The sequence below is a fragment of the Cryptotermes secundus genome, unplaced genomic scaffold, assembly GCF_002891405.2.
Source record: "Cryptotermes secundus unplaced genomic scaffold, Csec_1.0 scaffold94, whole genome shotgun sequence".
Taxonomy (NCBI): domain Eukaryota; kingdom Metazoa; phylum Arthropoda; class Insecta; order Blattodea; family Kalotermitidae; genus Cryptotermes; species Cryptotermes secundus.
The window spans coordinates 455,759-475,545 of NW_019737391.1; the positions used below are offsets into that span (position 1 = coordinate 455,759).

The 19,787-nt window shown below is 44.0% G+C and overlaps 1 protein-coding gene and 1 long non-coding RNA gene across 2 annotated transcripts in view; one reads left to right on the top strand and one right to left on the bottom strand.

Annotated features, from left to right (window-relative positions):
• Positions 1 to 19,787, bottom strand: part of LOC117282773 — a 188,064-nt gene that overhangs the window by 146,033 nt on the left and 22,244 nt on the right. The window contains exon 2 of the long non-coding RNA XR_004513634.1: positions 965 to 1,115. This is a non-coding gene — a long non-coding RNA (uncharacterized LOC117282773). The remainder of the gene's footprint in view (positions 1 to 964; positions 1,116 to 19,787) is intronic.
• Positions 1 to 19,787, top strand: part of LOC111870270 (protein jagged-1b) — a 330,686-nt gene that overhangs the window by 45,956 nt on the left and 264,943 nt on the right. Inside the window, exon 2 of the mRNA XM_023862401.2 lies at positions 2,783 to 3,085. Coding sequence (XP_023718169.1) covers positions 2,783 to 3,085 — 303 coding nt within the window. The remainder of the gene's footprint in view (positions 1 to 2,782; positions 3,086 to 19,787) is intronic.

Consider the following 19,787-nt stretch of genomic DNA (forward strand, 5'->3'; position numbering starts at 1 on the left):
TCGGCTCACAGATGGCGGTAAGGTTGTCAGCCTTACGCTCCTGACACCCTTGGCCCCCCAGGAAGAGTTCTGGTACTTATTTCTGTTAGAAGTTAAGTGGACCCCAAGGCCATAATGCGTCTGGAAGGATTTGGTCAATGGAAAATATCCACCTCATCGGGATTCGAACCCGTGACCTTCCGGCTTGTAGCACAGTGTCTCAACCAGCTACGCCCCTACGCTACCGCGTGACCATATGCAGTAAATTACAAATAATATAAGCCTACATTTAGTGAATGTTATTTATAACCTCATACAAACATTATCATTGTTAAGACAGACAGAGATGGTAACGTTCTCTCTCGGTTTGCTTTGTAACTGTTAAAGCAACATTCTTTTTGTGGTAACTTCATAACACTTAAAATAACGTTCTCTCATATCGCTTTATAACCGCTAAAGCAACGTTCTGTTAGGTAACTTCATAACCCTTAAAATAACGTTCTCTCATATCGCTTTATAATCGCTAAAGCAACGTTCTGTTAGGTAACTTCATAACCCTTAAAATAACGTTCTCTCATATCGCTTTATAATCGCTATAGCAACGTTCTCTGAGATAAATTTGCTCGTATTACTCCGTAAGCAACGTTTCGTCATCGTCTTATAACTCCTGAAGTAACGTTCTGTTAGATCGCCTTTTAATTCTAAAGTAAGAATTTCTCAGATAAGTTTATTACATCTAAAATAACGTCCTCCACTTAGATCATTATGTAACTCCAAACGCAACATACAGTCACCATTTTACAACCCCTAAAGCAACACTCTGTCAGACTGCTTTATTTACTTCAAAAATAGCATTGTTTCGGGTTGTTTTATAACTCATAACATATCGATCTCACAGACAACAATTTATAAAATCTAAAATAGCGTTCTAACCGATCACTTCATAACTCACAAATTAATGCAGCAAATTTGTGTTGTGACTTACCTGAGTCACTCACACTTTCACTTTGCAGTCCGTCTCTTTCATCGTCATTGAAGTCCAGTGTTGTTTTGTAGCTCTGTAAGTTCTGAGATAATTATCCGGCGGACGGATAGCGTTTGTTTTGGGGTGTGTCCGTGAAGATAAACAGCAACATCTGCAATTAATGAATAGAAAGAAACAGTAGACAAATTATAATCTTCAATATTTCAATATTTATATCAATGAAATATGTTACATTTGCATGAAGAGTAAAATTCGCTTATCTAAAATGATAACAGTTATAGAGGCTTTCCATACCTTTAAGTTCAAGTCATTCCTCTTATACCCTGAAGATGGAGGCATTACGTTCCTCAGAAATATAATTACCTATTTACCGGACTGCCGGTCACGGTATCCGAGCGGTCTAAGGCATGTACTGTCTTCGCTCGCTTGGAAACAGGGATCGTGGGTTCGAATCCCACTCAGGGCATGGATGTTTATTTTGTGTGTGTGCGTTTTTCTGTGTTTGTGTACAGGAAGAGGCCTTGCGACGAGCTGATCACCCGCCCAAGGAGTCCTACCGAATGTGTAAGATCTAGAAAAACCGAAGTGAACGGAGAAGTTCATGGAGGTAGGCGTCGGTCCACTGGGGCTGTAGTGCCAAGGAAAAAAAAATTACCGGACTACACAGTGTCATGTCCCAGATGATGATGATGATGATCCTGATATTCACCGCCGTTAGAAAACCTCAAATCCCAAAATTTCAAACCAGTGACTAGTGTAGTGATATGGAATACCCAGATGCGAGGAATGTTAAGTAGTTTCTATTCTCGACGCGTCGTTTGACGTGAATAAAAAGGACGCTGTTGCGTAACGGAATGGGTGGTAATTTGAAGTGCGACTGAGGGGGAAACTGAAACTGATGCCAACATTATGCAGTGAAAACCATGGTAAAAGTTAAAGTTATCCTTGAGCTTAACTAATTAAGCACTACGCCATGGAGGAGTATGGGGGAATGGATGTATAGATCCACGTGTTCTTGACCTCGACACCAAGGGAAGGAGCCTCGGTACCCATTGGATAGGAGGTTGGGTGGGCCCCAGAGCCGGTCTGAACGACGTGGAGTACTGAAAATTCTTGATTCTACCGAGACTCGAACTCCGACCCCTCGGTCGTCCAGCCCTTAGCCAGTCGCTATAGCGACTCCTGTGAAAACTATGCATACATTTTTAATTCTGCTCACTTATTTACTTACATGGACAACGACACGTGACTACGAAAGATACCAGATAAGCTTCTAAGCTAATTTCATAGAGACCGAGTTCTCGCTGTAGCTACTTCCACGCCACGAAGATGACAGGGAGTCAGGATCTCTTCATTTCTGCGCTACATTGAGGCCAATGTTCAGTTTCACATTGTGATCGCGGTATCATAGTCGGTTGAGGAACTATTATACAAGCCGGAAGGTCGCTCGTTCGAGTCCCGATGAAGTGCATTTTTTTTTGCAATTGACCTAACCTTTCCAGCCGCGCTATGGCCCTGGGATAGACTCAGTCTCTAACAGAAATGGGTACCAGGACGGTACTCATGGTTACACAGCATGGTCGACAGTCTTACGTCCAACCACAAACCTGGAGGACCAGGTGTCTGCATTTATGTTCCCCCCGTGACAGAGTGGCCCAGTTATACCCCCAGGTACCGGGTTCCCTTGTCATCGCCTTCTACGACTCGCAGGACTGTACTATTTTAACATACAGTGAATAAGTTTCATATTCTCTTATATGGAATAAAATAAATTGGGCCAGCGTGTCGAGGTGACTCATTGTGGTTTTCTTGTTACAGTGCGCATACGGGTCCGGCTTCTTCGAGCTTCAGATCCTGGAGATCGCCAACTACCGGAGCGAGCTGGCGTCGGGTGCATGCTGTGGGTCGCAATCTCGGCCCGACAGCTCGGTTCCTTGCCCGCGACCCTGTAGCACGTTCTTCCGCGTCTGTCTCAAGGAGTACCAGAGCAACGTCACGTCCACTGGCTCATGTTCCTTCGGCAACACTTCTAGCCCCGTACTGGGCGGCAGCTCCCTCACCCTCGCAGACCCGGACCGTGCCAATGGCAAGCTCGTCGTGCCCTTCATCTTCCGCTGGACGGTAAGTAGTTCTAAACCGAGATACTGAGCTGTTTGCTGGCTGTACAAACCTCGAAGCATCTTTCAGCCTGTGAGGTGAGGCGCAGTGTTCCTGCATACGCAAGAATACTAGAGAAAGAAATATAAGTAAGTAAGTATGTAAAGGGATCCCTGTAACAAGCCGTGGAGGCCCATAGGAATGTGATACATTGAGTTTCCCACATTTTCTAGACAATCGGCTCATAGTGGCAGCAAGGTTGTCAGCCCTACGAGCCGGCCGCAATGTGGTCTTAAAATTCCTAGTTTCGCCTTTATATCTGGTTGGAGTAAAATCTGTGGTCTAGTGGTCAGAGTTCCTGGCTACAGATCCAGAGGTCCCGGGTTCGATTCCCGGCGCTACCACATTTTCTGAGAAGTAGTGGGTCTGGAACGGGGTCCACTCAGCCTCGTGAGAATAATTTAGGAGCTATTTCAAGGAAATAGCGACTCCGGTCTAGAAAACCGAAATCAACGGCCATGGTGATTCGTTGCGGTGACCAAAAGTTGGCACTAACTTCGCCGACAAGCGGCGGTCGCTCGGTCGGTATAGTTCGTTTGCGGACTACAGGTCACGGAGTTTTTTTTTTTCTGAAAAACCAGAGGAAAGATTTTGGAGATTTTTTCAGGCAGGTCAACTTCTAGGGACAGCAGTTACACAGACTGGATTCTGGATTTTGTCTCGGACACATCAAAGTCCATGGATAAGAATTTCGGAAACAGAATTCATGTTTTATTCCACACAGGGCGACGTCCGGAAATTATGATTTTAGAAACACGATTTTAGTCTTTGTTAAGCATAAGATTCAACTTAAGAAATGAGGAATTCAGTGACAACATTTCGGTTTAGGTCCCAGACACATCATCTTCTTGGAATAATAATTTCAAAGATTAAGATTGGGCCGTGCCCCATACATGTGTAACACGATGACGGCTTTGCACTTGGAGGAAACAAGCAAGGATAGACGTGAATGATCAGCATGCACAGCGTGTGCAGTGGCGGTACAGCGTGGCGAGGCATGTTCAATGAGGGCCTCCCCCCCCGCTACTCTTTCCTGTGGTCATTGCAGTCTGCACCCGATTCCCACGGTCCGTGTACTGCAGGCTCGCTAGCCAGCGGACTGTAGCGGAATGATGTCATAGTCAGACTCGCTCCTGTTTTCATTCAACCTCAGCTGATCAGATGTTATTGAGTGAGTATACATCAGATGACAAGATGTAGTTACAAGAGACGCTGACAGCGTTCATGTAAGCAGATCCACGCAAGGACCCAACAGATGTGGTCCAATCTCGCTGTTATCGGGGGACCTCATTGCAATAAGAAAAACATGAACAGGAAAATACTGCATTTGTATTGTCATGTGTAGGGGTGACTTATAAGACGGGAGTTTTATTGGATGATAGGATTTATTGCACCTTATACATTCACACAGTTAGGGACTACCGGCAGTGCAAAGCTGTCGCAATTCTACGCTCCTTCCAGTTCACCGCTGGACACGCACAAGGATTCCCAGTCTTTACTAGTCGTATCCTGGCAACGGATTTATTAGTCTCACTGTAACCTCAAATCACAAGTGAAGTCTTCTTTGCACGGCCCACATCCTTGCTTACCATTTCATCTCAGTCACCTTCGACTGCCATCTCCAGAACTCGACCGAATTCTCTTCCGACTACCGTTCTCTACGCCCTGCTACTCTGCTTCTGCGTCTCCTGTTCTGCCGAACACTTCCTATGACCACTTTACACGGACTCAACGGAAAACTCCGCCTTCTGTTGTCAAGAATGCGTGTTTACTGGTCCGTTACCTAGCAGTGGATGTCCTATTGTCGCGTGCACGTGTGTTTGCGGGAATGTGTTTACACACCTGTTGCCTAGCAGGCTCTGGCAGAGGTGAGTATGAAAGGTCCTGTCTTCTGGAATATAAAACCGTATAGTTTCTTTGAAAATCAACCGACGTTTCTGAGGAACATGTCGCCTCCATCTTGAAAGTCGATGAATAATCCAAGCAAGAAACCAACATGAAGCAGGCAGCAAACAGAGCTATGCTTGCTATCTGTTTCGTGCTGATTTCTTGCTTTGACCCTGAAGATTGATGTCACATGTTACTCCGAAATGTCGGTTAATTTTCAACGCACTCCACGGCGTTATATTCCAGCGGTCGCGCTGTAATTACTTGTAGTTCCGAGTCGTGTGAATACGCGGTCAATAAATGCAATATCCAATCCATAACCCCGTCGAGAGCCACACTCCATACCACGTGACAATAGCATTTCATCTATTTTTAGGTATAATAATTTCGACATGGTTGTTTTAAATGTTATACATGTGTGCAGACTATGAGGTCTTGTTTGCTTCATGGTTTCAAAATCCGGTTACATGTGTTTTGTGCATGCGAGCCTTCTTTTATACAAACAGAACTGCTCACAGGGCTCAGGACATGGAGTTGGCCACGAGACAAGGAGTGTTAACTGGAGAGCGGTATTTGCTGAATGTCCACAGTAAAAAGTCGATTCACTTGTTGTATCTTCTCTCCGGATATGGTATAGAAATACGTCACAGGACTGGACAAGGTCTCCATGTAGGAAACTTATCAGAATAGTAGACATACCGTTTGAAATGCTATAAGGAAAAGGAAGATGTGGGATCTAATTATCTAGTGCAACAACCGGAAGTTCCAAGGAACTCCGGTGAAAATGATCGCGAACTACTTACACGCACCTCCGATTTATACAACCTCTCTTCATAAGACTCATTTTGGTATCAATTTCTCCTCTCCTCTCTAATCTACGTAGGCGCTCCCATAAAGCACACTCCGCAATGATTTTGAATATGAACCTGCATCCATGTTTTCAAGACAGTAATAAGATCAATGTTGGTTACGGTAGCCGAGCGGTCTAAGGCATATGTACTATCTCCGCTCCTTCGGAAACCGGGATCCTGGGTTCGAATCCCACACAAGGTATGGATGTTTGGTGTGTGTATGTGTTTTTGTCCTGTGTTTAGGTACAGGCCTTGCGACGAGCTGATCACCGGCCCAAGGAGTCCTACCGAATGTGTAAGATCTAGAAAACCCGAAGTGAACGGAAAAGTTCATGGAGGTAGGCCTAGGCCCACTGGGGCTGTAGTGCCAAGGTTAATTACTCTACGTGTACAGTACAGTACATAGTTCGATCCTTTCGTTTGTACGTGAACAAACACTGCAACAGTGGACATTGTAAAGCAATGACCATTCAGACAGGTGACAATGGAACTCGAAAGAAACGAAACAGATGTAAAGTGCGATTTCTGTATGTGTTCAACATGTGATTTTGATTTGAAATAACTTTCGGGTTCCATGAAATGTTGGAATTTCTTGAGTAGCTGCACAACTCGGGGCTTCTTAAAAAAGGCTGAACTCCATGAAGTTCGTTAGTTACAGATTGTTATATGCGTATTTTAGAAGGCTGATCTAGAGAGAAAGCATTAAGGGTTTTAGTATCTAGCTAGCGTCATCTATGCTACAAGCCGGAAGATCGCGGGTTCAAATCCCGATGAGGTCATTGGGGTTTTTTCAATTGACCTAAGCCTTTCAGCCGCATTATGGCCATGCGGAATATTTCTTGGAGTAAAGGGCGGCCGGCACGTAAGGCTGACAACCTTACCGCCATCTGTGAGCCGATTGTCTAGAGCAGGTATGTCCAACTTCAAACAGGTTGTGATCGACTTTTTAGTGTCAAAACTGGCAGTGATCTACCACCCCCTCCTATCGTCGTACCTCGCTTTAAGCAAAAATATTGGTAAAAATAACACGACACCTGATGTTGTAAAAGCAACCAGTAACTGGGCTGTGTCTGATGTCTGTAGCTTCAGCCAGTTGGAGGGAGACAGCAACACAATTGGAAACATCTGTCAACAACTGTTCAGTTATGTTTCCACACATCATTTCTATTCGCCGCACAATGGCGTTTCTTGATAGTTAAAGATCTTGAATAGTAGGTATGATATCTTTCTTATTTTATATTACAAGTGAATTTACAAGCTTTTCACGTATAATTTCCTTACAGGCCTATGTGATCGACCAAATATCGTCCCGCGATCGACGTGTTGGACATGCCTGGTTTAGAAAATACGGGAACCTTAACATCTCACAACCCTATGGACCTCTACGGCCTGTTACAGGGATACTTTTACTTTTTTTTAATGGCTGATATACGTAATAATATTAAAATATCTTAAAGAGAGGATGGGATGGTATGGATTGGACTGATCTGGCTCATGATAGTGACCAGTGGAGGGCTCTTGTGAACACGGTAATGAACCTTTCGGCTTCCGTAAAGTGCTGGAAAGTAGGTACACAATTGGCGGCTTCTCAAGGACGGCTCAGCTCCATGAGTGGTAGCATCAGGACAGTTGCCGTGTGGAAGCCGGTTAGAACACCTCTACCTAATCCTACTAGTCATAGGAGAAGACGAAAAGGGAAAGTGTGTGCCTGGGGGTATAACTGGGTTACCCTGTTACTGGTGGACATGCATAGAGACCTGGTCTTCCAGAATGGGGGTTGGACTGGCGACCTTGCTCTGTAAAGAAATTATTGTTGTGAAATCCAAAGAAGTAAAAGGCAGATGGTCTACTCTGGCAGTTCAGAAAGGGCTGTTTTGCCACTGATGATGACATTGGTATAGGCAATCACTGCAAAAAGAAAAGCAGTTCATGGTCGAAAAGAATTCTGAACCTGGCCTTCATACATCTGAAGACCAGCCTGGACCTATCACATGCAAATGGCATGTCGGCAGGAGTCCAGGAACTCTATTTAAATATACTAGCCACTTAACACAATCCTCTCGTCTATTTGCTTTGACCTAGGCTAAAAATGTTCTTCACACCAACCTCCATAAAAAATATGCATAGTTTATGATAACTATTGAGTCATATGAACCAGAGCAAGCTTACAAGAAATGTTACGTATTGACATCAGCCCCAAAACAGTAGTAAAATAACAAGAACTTAGACCGATGGCTTGATCGATAACACTTCTGGTTTGATTCGATGGGTGACCGGGTCGAATTTTGGGCGGGATACCCATTACTCCCAGGTAAATTCTGAATAGCACCTCAAGTATATATAGTTGATTAGTGAGTAATAAATTGGGAAGTATGTGGAAGTAAGTGGGCGTTGCCTAACTTGAGGTACTACCCTGGCGTTTGTCTTGAAGGATCCGAAAGAAATTACGTAAGGTCTAAGTCAAAGTAGTCGGTATACGGGTTGAATTTGAACCCGATACCTGTTGACTATGAAGCAGGGGTTTTCTCTCTTAGTGGGGGGTGGAGTCCAACTGGGTCCACTCGGAACGGCGGCCATTGATTGGCCTATTGTAGCCTGCCCCGGGTGATTGTGATGATGGAGAATTTGGTGGAATGAAGATTGGCAGGGGTAACCGAAGTACTCGGAGAAAACCTGCCCCAGCGCCACTTTGTCCACCACAAATCCCACTAGACTAGACCCGGGATCGAACCCGGGCCGCCGCGGTGGGAAGTCAGCGACTAACCGCTTGAGTTATGGCGCGGCCACGAAGCAAGGTTACTGCCCACTGAACCAGAACTGTCGGCACTAAGGAGATGAGCCAGCTGAGCCTGCTCTCTAATTCTTCTTTGGTTTCTTTCCCAACCCGGAATCTTACGAAACTTCAACTGTCTTTCGGCGAACTACTGCTTTGTACGGGATGAATAGAATTCTTCAGAATTATAATAGCACTTCTTTATAATTATCATCATAATGATGGCTCTGTCCAACATTATCAATATCGTCACAACCTTTTCAACATTCTGAAACCTCTCAACTATTATTTGGAAGGTACTCGGTTCGAATTTTAAGCATATTCCCAGCTTTCATAACTGAAATTATTTCCTGGGTTTTCTCAGTCGCAAATCAGATGCCAGCATACTACTTGAAGATATGCCACGAGCTCCTATTTGTAGATCTTTACGTGCTCAGCTTTCATGAGCTGCTTCCCGTCTCATTCCCCGTTACATAGCTTCTCAGTCGCAATATATATATATCGTAAAATAAGATAAGTATTAATAAATTGTGATTCTGGTTCAAGACTGTCATATTTTGACACTTGAACAGGACAAATAATCGTATTCGATTCATCAGCAAATTTGGTTCATGTTCTGGAGGTCCTGAGTTCAAACCTCGACCCCGTTGACCTGCTTTCCTGTTTGTTTTCGTGATTTTTTCAGTTCTTCCACGATCGCATGCTTCCCTACCATTTCCAGCGCCATTATTCAGTAATCAGACTTCATTTTTGGACGCTAAGGAGCCAGATCTACTGACAGCGATGCTAAATAAACCATAAATAAGTAACTAGACACTAAACAGGACTGAATAGAATTCAAGAATCCCTGTACTGTCGCTATTTTTTTTCTGTAGACATGGTTCTATCACTTCAGACAGACAATGGTAGTGAATGACGCTGGCGAAGACACACGCAGACTTGCTGATGAGAGATAGCGGGTGAGGGCCGACAGGAATCCGCAGCGACAGGTTGTACTGCGTGGCCTCAGCTAGCCGCCTAAATCACTCAGCAAACTGACGGTGTTCTCTGACGGTACGACAAGCTCACCCGAGGTGAAGAACGTCCTCACCAGAAATAGAAGACAGTACAAGGGGTGGTACTACGACAATTTCTAACTCGTTCTTCTACAGTTCTTTCCAAGAAGGACGTTGTTAATCTGGTTTCAGGTTTCTCTGGTTTGATACTTGTTGTATACCTGTCCCCATTAATTTAACTAGCAAAGCGCCCGTAAAGTCTGCTATATATTTATTGATTACCGTCTTTCATTCTAGAAATGTTCTGTACTTCATCTTGTTAGCCATAAGGTTTCTGTTGCGCTGTATATCTGTTATTGTTTCTGCAGACTCTGACAGTTCTTGTTAGGATTTATCTTCCATCAATGCGGATTCGCCGCAGACATAATTCCGACGTTTCTTCCCCAAATAAACAGTCATGAAGACGTACAGTGAATCTTTCACTAGACTTGGGAACTACGAGTATACACAGGTATTACTGCTATCGTTGTATTATTATTAATACTTACTTACTTACTTACTCATGCAGCTGAGTCATTCTGGAGGAGCCGCCAATTCTGCAGCTACTCAAGAATTTCTCAGCATTTTATGGAATCCGAAGGTTCATTACCGTGTTCACAAGAGCCTTCCACTGGTCCCTATCCTGAGTCAGATCTATCCAATCCGTCCGATCCCATCCTATCTCTCTAAGATCTATTCTAATATTGTCCACCCACCTACGCCTTGGTCTTCCCTGTGGTCTCTTTCCTTCTGGACTTCCCATCAATATCCTATACGCATTCCTCGTCTCCCCCATTCGTGCTACATGACCTGCCCACCTCATTCTCCTTGACTTGATTATTCTAATTATACTTGGAGAAGAGTACAAATTATGAAGCTCCTCATTATGCAGTTTTCTCCAACCTCCTGTCACTTCATCTCTCTTCGCTCCAAATATTCTCCTCAACACCCTGTTCTCAAACACCCTCAGTCTATGTTCCTCCCTTAATGTCAGAGACCAAGTTTCACACCGATACCGAACCACAGGCAAAATTATAGTTTTGATTATTCTAATTTTTATGTTTTTGGACAACAGACGAGAAGACAAAAGGTTCTGGACTGAATGGTAGCAAACGCTACCAGGATTCAATCTCCTCTTAATTTCTTCAAGTTCTGATTTGTTATCATCGTTCCCAAATATCTGAACTGTGCCACATTTTCAAAATATCTGTTTCCTATCTTTATGTCATGATTTTGCCCTGCATTTTGGTGACGATTATTANCATGTTTGTGTGGTACTTCCCAAATTTTCACAATACATTTAATTATTTACTCTGCCAGTACAATATGTTTCGTCTGCACACCTTCACCAAAGTAATTATCTACTCATGTGAATATCACTAACTAGTGATCTGGTAGCAAAACCTGAAGATTAATCGTTGCCATACCAGAGATAACTACTGGACTCGAACCTGAACTATATTTTACCACCATAATCAGCATCAGCAGTAATAATAATGATGGTGGTGGTGGTAGTAGTAGTAGTATAAGCAGCAGCAGTAAAAAATAAAAATATCAGTATTGTTGTTTAGGGGGAAAAAAGGTAAATTTGACCCTGTGCTTAAGTAAGCCCTACTCCATGAAGGCGTATGGAGGATGGATATATAGATCCACATTTTCTTGACCTCGGCATTAGTTGGAGGTGGGTAGTCAGCCTCACGTCCCTGCTGCTTTACCCCGAGGGAAAGATCCGCTGGTACCCATTGGATGGGAGGTTGGGTGGGCCCCAGAGCCGGTCTGGACGACGTGGAGAATTCTTGACCCTACGGGACCTCGAACTCCGTTCCGCCCGTAGCCAGTCGCTATCCCGGCTCCATGTTGTTCACGGGTTCTGTTCGAAGATCAGCGGATCGAATCGTAGCACGCCTACTGTGCGTCATTGTGGATCTCTGCATCCAGAACTGCATGTCTGTCGGAGCGTGTCGGTCGTTCTGTCTATAAGTGTGCCATGACGCGGCATGCTGCGGGCGTGGGAAAGACCGAGCCGTCTTCAGTCAAGAGTAGCACACGTCACCGGTCCCAGTACTGGGACAGTTTAAACTATCACACATGGACTTCATAAGCTGTAAATGGCTTTTAATATTCTAAGGGAAGTGTAAAGGAGTTTCAGGCAATACACTGGACATTTAGTACAAAAAACAAATTCCATGGTCTGTAGTCCGCAAGTGAACTATACCGACCGAGCGACCGCCGCTTGGCGGCGAAGTTAGTGCCAACTTTTGCGGATAGAGGGTGTCGCGTGGTCACCGCAACGGATCCCCACGGCCGTTAATCTCGGTTTTCTAGACCGGAGCCGCTATTTCCTTGAAATAAATCATAATCACGAGGCTGAGTGTACCCCGTTCCAGACCCACTACTTCTCAGAAAATCTTGTAGCGCCGGGAATCGAACCCGGGACCTCGGGATCTGTATCCAGGAACTCTGACCACTAGACCACAGAGGCATTCGGACATTTAGTACGGACAAAAGATAAAAGAAATCGTATAGGATTGTGGTTGGGAAACTATCTGGAAAGCGATCTGTTGAATGACATGGATTGACTGGATTTCTGGCAGCGCCATAGCTCAACCGTTAGTCGCTGGCTTTCCACCGCGGCGGCCCGGGTTCGATCCCGGTTCTGGTCAAGTGGGATTTGTGGTCGACAAAGTGGCTCTGGGGCAGGTTTTTCCGGGTACTTCTGTTTTCCCTGCCAATCTTCATTCCACCAATTGCTCCACAATCACCCTCACCTATCATCTGGGGCTGGTACAATAGACCAGAAGTGGCCGCAGTACAAGGGACCTAGTCCCACCCCACTAGCAATAATAAGAAACTGGATTTCTAGTATTACAATGAATCTTAAGGAAACAGATTGCTGAAGCTGCGAACAGGACCTATATGGTTCAGAATCGTGTCCTCTGAAAAAAAAAAGTGTTGAAACTGCGGGTCATATAACCAGAATTTAGTTTCTTGTGGTGTACTAATATTACATTCGACAGAGTTGACGTTTCGGGAGTTTGCTGCACTTATTGGATGTCGTCACACTGAAAGATTATTTTTTATTATGTTACGTTTAGTGACAGCTGGGATCAAACACAGCACCACCCGAATGTCAGACTGGTACATTAACTAGTAGAACACAAGGCTGTCTGAGGATGAACTGAGTTCGGAATAGCGTAAAATTCCACAAGATAAAAAAGGTAAAGTTGCCCCTATGCTTAACTATTTAAGCACTACGCCGTGAAGGCGTATGGTGGAGTGGATGTTGACCTCGGCACTAGCTAAAAGTGAGAGGTCAACTTCGCGCTCTGACCGCTTTGCTCCCAGTGAAAGAGCCTCCAGTACCCATTGGATAGGAGGCTGGGTGGGCCCAGAACCGGTCTGAGTGACATGGAAAAATGAAAATGCTAATGTACTAATGCTTTTCTGTAAATCTAACCATTGCTTTTCCATGGATACTACCAGTGACTGTGACCTCAGCACTAACTGCTTCATGCTCTGTCAGTCATGTTACTGTAACATCGCTTGTCAGTATCGAAACTATAAGCTTCGACGGTGGAATTATTAATGAATATTTATGAACGCGGATAAAACCTCCCCAAACCCATTTTGTCCACAGTTAATGGCATGTGACCTGAAAGGGATCCAACTCGAATCGACGTGGTGGGAAGCCGGCGGCTAACCTGAGTTATGGCACGGCCCTGGGTCAGGCAAGAAATGAACGCGAGAGATAAGAGTTAGTCGGCCCCTGCTCCCCCACACTACCTGTAGGGCAAAGCCCCACCCCTTTCGCCGATATCACCGATAACAAATGTAGAACGCAAATGTCTGTCTAGGCGCCCTAAGCTCATACCAGCAGGAGCAACTGGTTACCGTAGCGGATTGAAGGGCTCAGTCGACGCGTAGTAACAGAGGAGATCGTGTTGCCTTGGGTCACGAATTGAGATGTCTGTTTCTTTTCTTCTTCCCGTCGTGTTTTCCTATTTTGTCTCGAAAATTGTAGAATGATGATGATAATAATATTGTTGTAACATCTGATAAACGCGCTGCCATGCAACAGCTATGTAAACACGGTCCAACACGCAACAGTAGATGAGGTTATGTTTTCTATGTCGTCCGAGCCGAGCAATAGTAGGACCGGGGTTCTCTGTGACCAGTTGCTAGGTTAGGCAACGGTCTTACCGTCTCTATAAAAAAGATTAAGAAGCTGAAGAAGAGGCCAGGGCCTAACAAAAGACTCTAGAGCCGTTGATGAATGAATGACTGTAATTATACTTTCCTAATGAACATTGTGTCTGTCATAGTTACCATTGATATTTATTTTAAGAAGTCTATGTATGAAGTGTTTTAGTCGCAGGAGTAGGATGAGCCTCAAAACTATTTACAGAGATTTCTTTTTGTTATTATGGGAATAGGGCGATGATAATTCCCTTGCTCTTGCTGCCTCAGGTTGGTTTATTGCACCAGTGCCTGTTGAAACTCATAGATGTGTATGGACCATTCCTTCAGTGATACTTGGCAGGTTGCAACCTAGTTATTGCGACAGTAACCATGCCCCAGAGCATTGCCATAGCCCAGGCGGTTAGTCAGTGACTTCCCACCGCGGCGGCCCGGGTACGAGCCCAGGTCAGTTATGTGGGATCTGTGGTGAACTAAGTGGCACTGGGGCAGATTTTCTCCGAGTACTTCGGATTCCCCTGCTAATTCTCATTTCACCGACTGCTTCACGTTCATCATCATCTATGATTCGGGGCTGCTACAGTAGGCCAATTACTGGCCGACTTACCAAGTGGACTCAGTCTCACCATACCCCAAGAAACTAACTGAGAAGACATGCCCCAGTGCCACGTTTTCTACTCCGAACCTCACATGGGATAGGCTGGAAAGTGAACACTTCAGTTATGGCACAGTGGCCGTCACGAAAATCACGGAACGAGCTCACCCTACTTTCTGTGCTGCCCTGTGTGTACAGTGCTCTAGGACCGGCTTTGCAGAACAGGCTGCCGAAAATGAGGTCCCAGTCGCGGCGCAAGATCACCGCGCGTATAGACACACGAACACACTGTAATTTCTTGTGAAGAAGAGACCGATTCGCGATTTTACATATAAAGTCTGGAGTTGCATTTCATACTCACGGTGGAGGTGGAGAAGGCAGGGAGTAGAAATTGACAGATATATTTTACGTACTTATTCAATTGCAAGGATATTCTCCATATTCGCCCATACAAGGCGAATTTTTTAAACACTACTCCTTAGAAAAGAGAGGTCGCTTTGTTTTCGTGTCTGTAGAATAAATGTGTTGAAGATGATTATGAGGAGTTCTAATTTCCAACTCTGTTGATATTTGTGAAAAAATGTAGAACTATAATTAAGAAAAATGACGTCTTCTGGGATGTGGCGCCATCTAGATATATCTACAGGTCAGGTCTTGTGGGATTTGTGGTGGACGAAGTGTCACAGGAGCAAATTTCCTCCCAGTACTTCTGTTACCCCCGCCAATTTTCATTCCACTGACTGCTCCACATTCATCATCTTCTATGATTCTATGATCTATGATATCTACACGGCGTCACATCCCAAAAGACGGCATTCTTCATAGTCAACGCCGTTAAAACCTCAAATCTTACAACTATAACTAAGGTTTTGAATTTTTAATTTATTATTTCCTAATAGCATATTTTTACTTCATTTTGCATACAACTCTCGAAAATATTGACATCCACTTTTATGGATTGCTCGTCTGAATTTTCTCATTAAAAAAAGAAAAACAGGGGACCGCTTCGAGCTTAATTTAATAAAATAATAAGATGATATAGTAAATTGTTGTAAAAGTACGGTCATATTAAGAAAGAACTAAACGCGTGGTCAAATTTTCTGGTTTGTTTTATTGCAAATGAAATTGTTACTGCAGGCTGAAACGAGAAGTCTCAGAAAATATTCATCTTCAATAAAAAGGTGTGGGTTGGTGTTGCAATGCTGGTACAAATTTTTAGAAAACCTTGACGCATACACTCTTTCTGAAGGCTGGTATAAGAATAATAATAGAAGATGAAATGACTGTTATGAGGACCACTAAACGAAGACTGATTCAACCAGAGTGTGTACTTTCCAGAGACAGGTAAGCTGAAGGGGCGGTGCTGGGGACTGGGCGGGGGTGGAGCAGAGCCGGCGGGGACGGAAGATGATGCTGTGTGCGAGGAAAGGAGATTTATTTAAATAATACAAAAGGAAGACTCTCGGACTGTCAAACAGAAAACAAGTTGTAGTGAGTCTTTAGTCCACACAGGTGAGAAGTAGGGGGGGGGGATAGGAGGGGGAGGAGAACGTTCTTGCATCCACTGCCTGCAACCATAACGACTACTTTAAAAACCTTGGCGACGTTTATGGCTGAAAATAAAAATAGTTCTCGTACAGTCGAACATAGTAACTTGGGATGTCTTCATTGAAACAAATGAAATTACTGTACAGCTTTCTGCAATGTCCGGGTGTAGTAAGTTGAGTTATTACATACATATTTAGTGGTTTTGCGCGTCATTTCATAATGTATTTTTCTCCAAAATATCATTTAAAAAGCAAACAATACTGGGCCTACCGGTATGAAATAAATTAGTTTAATGCGCTCTATAATCTCACTGTTTCTATAATTATGGTGGTAAGGTTTAGAGATTCTGTACTGAGCTGTATCTCCAATGTGAAGGAATGTGTAGGTGATACCGCGGTAAGACAAACAAATATAGGTTGGCCGCCACGTTGAGCGCTTGATTTATAATTGGTTAATAATTTTAAATAAATTAACATGATCATTGAATAACTCAAACAGGCAAGGAACGTTTTTAGACAGTTTTCAAATTTTGTTATCAGTCGCATGCACTTAAACGGGCGCACGCAGTAGCGTTGTTATTTGAGACACAGTTGTACAAGCTGGAAGGTCGCGGGTTCGATTCCAGAAGAGGTCATTATATTTTTCAATTGACCTATTCGTCACAGCGCCATTATGGCTCTGTGGTGGCCTCAGCCTCTAATAGGTTGACAACCTCACCGCCATCTATGAGACGATTGTTTAGAAAATGTGGGTGCCTCGACGTCTCACATCGCTGTGGGCCTCCATGGTCTGCCTTTAGTTTTACCTTTGGATTTAAACGTTCTACGTGCACCCTTCCACCTATCAGCTCGTAGCAGTCCTCTTTTTGGTCGGATTATGCTTACGGGGGATTGAATATTAACCAGTTCCAAGAAGCAGAGTCCCTTGGGACTCGGAGCCAAGTGTCGCTGTACTGGCGAGGTCAGCAATCAGTCAATTTAGTCAGCTTTCTTCTTCAGAAACTACTACACTGGTCGCTCAGTTGATCATGAAAGTTCTCGCCTCGTCTGTAGTCGGAAGGTTCATTATTATGTTCACAAGGAAGCGCCACTAGTCAGTACCCAGAGCAAGACTAATGCGCTCAGACTAATCACAACTTATTTCTTCAGGATGAAAGTTCGATACGAGGCGAATCTTATTAAGACTGGAGCATGGGCCGCGCCATACCTCAAGCGGTTAGTCGCTGACTTCCCACTGCGGCGGCCCGGGTTCGATCCCGGGGCTGGTCAAGTTGGATTTGTGGTGGACAAAGTGGCGCTGGGGCAGGTTTTGTCCGAGAATTTCGGTTTCCCCTACCAATCTTCATTCCACCAATTACTCCACAATCACCCTCACCTATCATCCGGGGCTGGTACAATAGACCAGAAATGGCCGCAGTACAACGGACTTAGTCCCACCCCACTAGCAATAAAAAAAGAAGACTGGAGCAAAAATGTTTTCGGCCTATCAGTTTAGTTGAGTGTCTAAACGTATTTATTTGGTAAATGTAGCAAAAATCAACAGATTAATAGGCCTACTATGCTTCGGTTCTTTTGTAACATGAGCACTGATTTTGACAGCGCACAAACGGGAAGCTGCGAGACGGCCCGTCACACACCATTCATGGTGTTTCTTATTGCATCAATACATGAGTTAAAAACATGCAGCTTTGTAGAGATTTTTCCTTTTCGGAAACTAGTCTGACGTTTCATCGGTTATTTTTTTTTTATTAATTTTGGGCGCTTTCACTGCAAAAAGCTGTAAAATTGCGCCCATTAGTTCCCCCATTGCAGTCATTTCGTTGCTTTATTTATTCTGAGTATAAATTTGTGGTTAATTTAATAACTGTGTTAGTTAACACAAACGAGGGGGTTCTGGCCTTATTTTAGGTACTACCTCGGCATGGAGGAACTGAGAAAAACCATGAAAACCCTCAGTTAGGACAGCCGCTCTTCTACCCGAGATTTGAAACAGTGACTTCCGAAGTACGAAGAAGTAAGTGGCTACTACTCAGTCGGACACGATAAGTAATGGATTTTCATTAAATTTAAATGTGGGGTTCAGTTAAAGTTTTCTGAAGCATTCTCGAATTTTGGTTTAAACCGAAGGGCACCACAGGTTAGGTCTCCATGAGGGCCTGCTCGAGTTCCTGTGCGCATCTCAACCATAACTCGCCAGTCATCGGAGTAAACATTATGTCAAGAGACTTGTACAGACTGAAGAGAAATGCACATTTTTGTCAAGCACAAGTTTTCACAAGGATAGCATAGTCGGTATAGCGACTGGCTACGGTGTGGATAACAGAGGGATCGGAGTTCGTGTCCCGATAGGGTCAATAATTTTCGTTCCTCCACGTCGTCCACACTGGCTTTGGGGCCCACCCAACCTCCTATCCAATGGTTACAGAGGAATTTTTCCACGGGGTAAAGCAGCAGGGGCGTGAAGCTGACCACTCACCTCTAACTAATGCCGAGGTCAAGTAAACGTGGATCTATACATCCACTCCCCCATACGCCTTCATGGTGTAGTGCTTAATTAATTAAGCACAGGGACAACTTTACCTTTACCTTACACGTTTTCACAAATCTTATATTTTTCGAAATAATTACAAGGGAAAGAACGTGCGAGAATTGTTATTTTCTGCATTCATTTGTAGGCTTGTTTTGAGTGACAGCTCATTCTGAAACTGTACGAAAATTGAGCACAGTAACGAAAGTGAGGTTAAGGATGACTTACAGTTTGGACAAGATGGCGGAGACCCTTTCTAAAATGTGTGTGCCAGTGACGTGAACTCTCGGCAAACGAAACGAAGTAAAATGCTTCTTGTTTCCTCTAAAAGATCAAGAATTCGGAATTCTAAAACATAAACATTTACTAACCAGATCTAAAGGTTTGTGACGATAACATATTAATAGTTATTATTTTTTTTGTCATTCTTCGTGGAGGCGGGGTCGAATACCTCCACCGCGACCCTGCGAGTTGTAGGAGGCGACAAAAAGGAAAGTTTCAAATTTGTAAAATATGATCAAAAGTTCTAAGGAACTCGGACCTGAGAAAGATTCCTCTGGCAAGGGTCAGCAGCATATGCAAAGGACAGACCCATCCTCTCATCAGAGAGGGTGCCCCACAGAAACAAGACCGTAACTGTCAAAGAGTAATAAATATCTGCTCATGGGCTGGGGCTCGACACCAAGACTTAGTGACTGACCATCAGTCGGAATGTGACTTTGATTGACAGTTCATTTGGAAGTCAGAATAATTCCAGTTGAGTGTTCAGTCGGAAGAAGATGACTGTCTCAGATAGTGATTTGTGAACTTTTGTAATAAGTTGTATAAAGGTCCAATAAATTCAATCATCGAATCCAATACCCTTTTTATTAGTCACGCAAACCCCGGATACGTAACAGTATTTTACTGCGTTGTCAAATTATAAATGTCCTATTCCTGCAAACTTCACACTGTAGACTGAAATATTTTAAGGAAAGAAGTCGTCACTAATCCTTCTCAGAACTTGTTCTAGGCAACACAATAAAAAACAAAAGGAACTCCATGGTTTTAGTCCGCAAGCGAACTATACCGACCGAGGGACCGCCACTTGTCGGCGAAGTTAGTGCCAACATTAGCGCACAGAGGGTGTCGCGTGGTCAGCTCAACGAAACCCCACGACCGTTAATTTAGGTAACAGAATATCTGCTATTATTTGTTCATTTTGCTACTCATAATCATGTCATACCGTAACCCATTTTCCCTTCATTTAATGGCT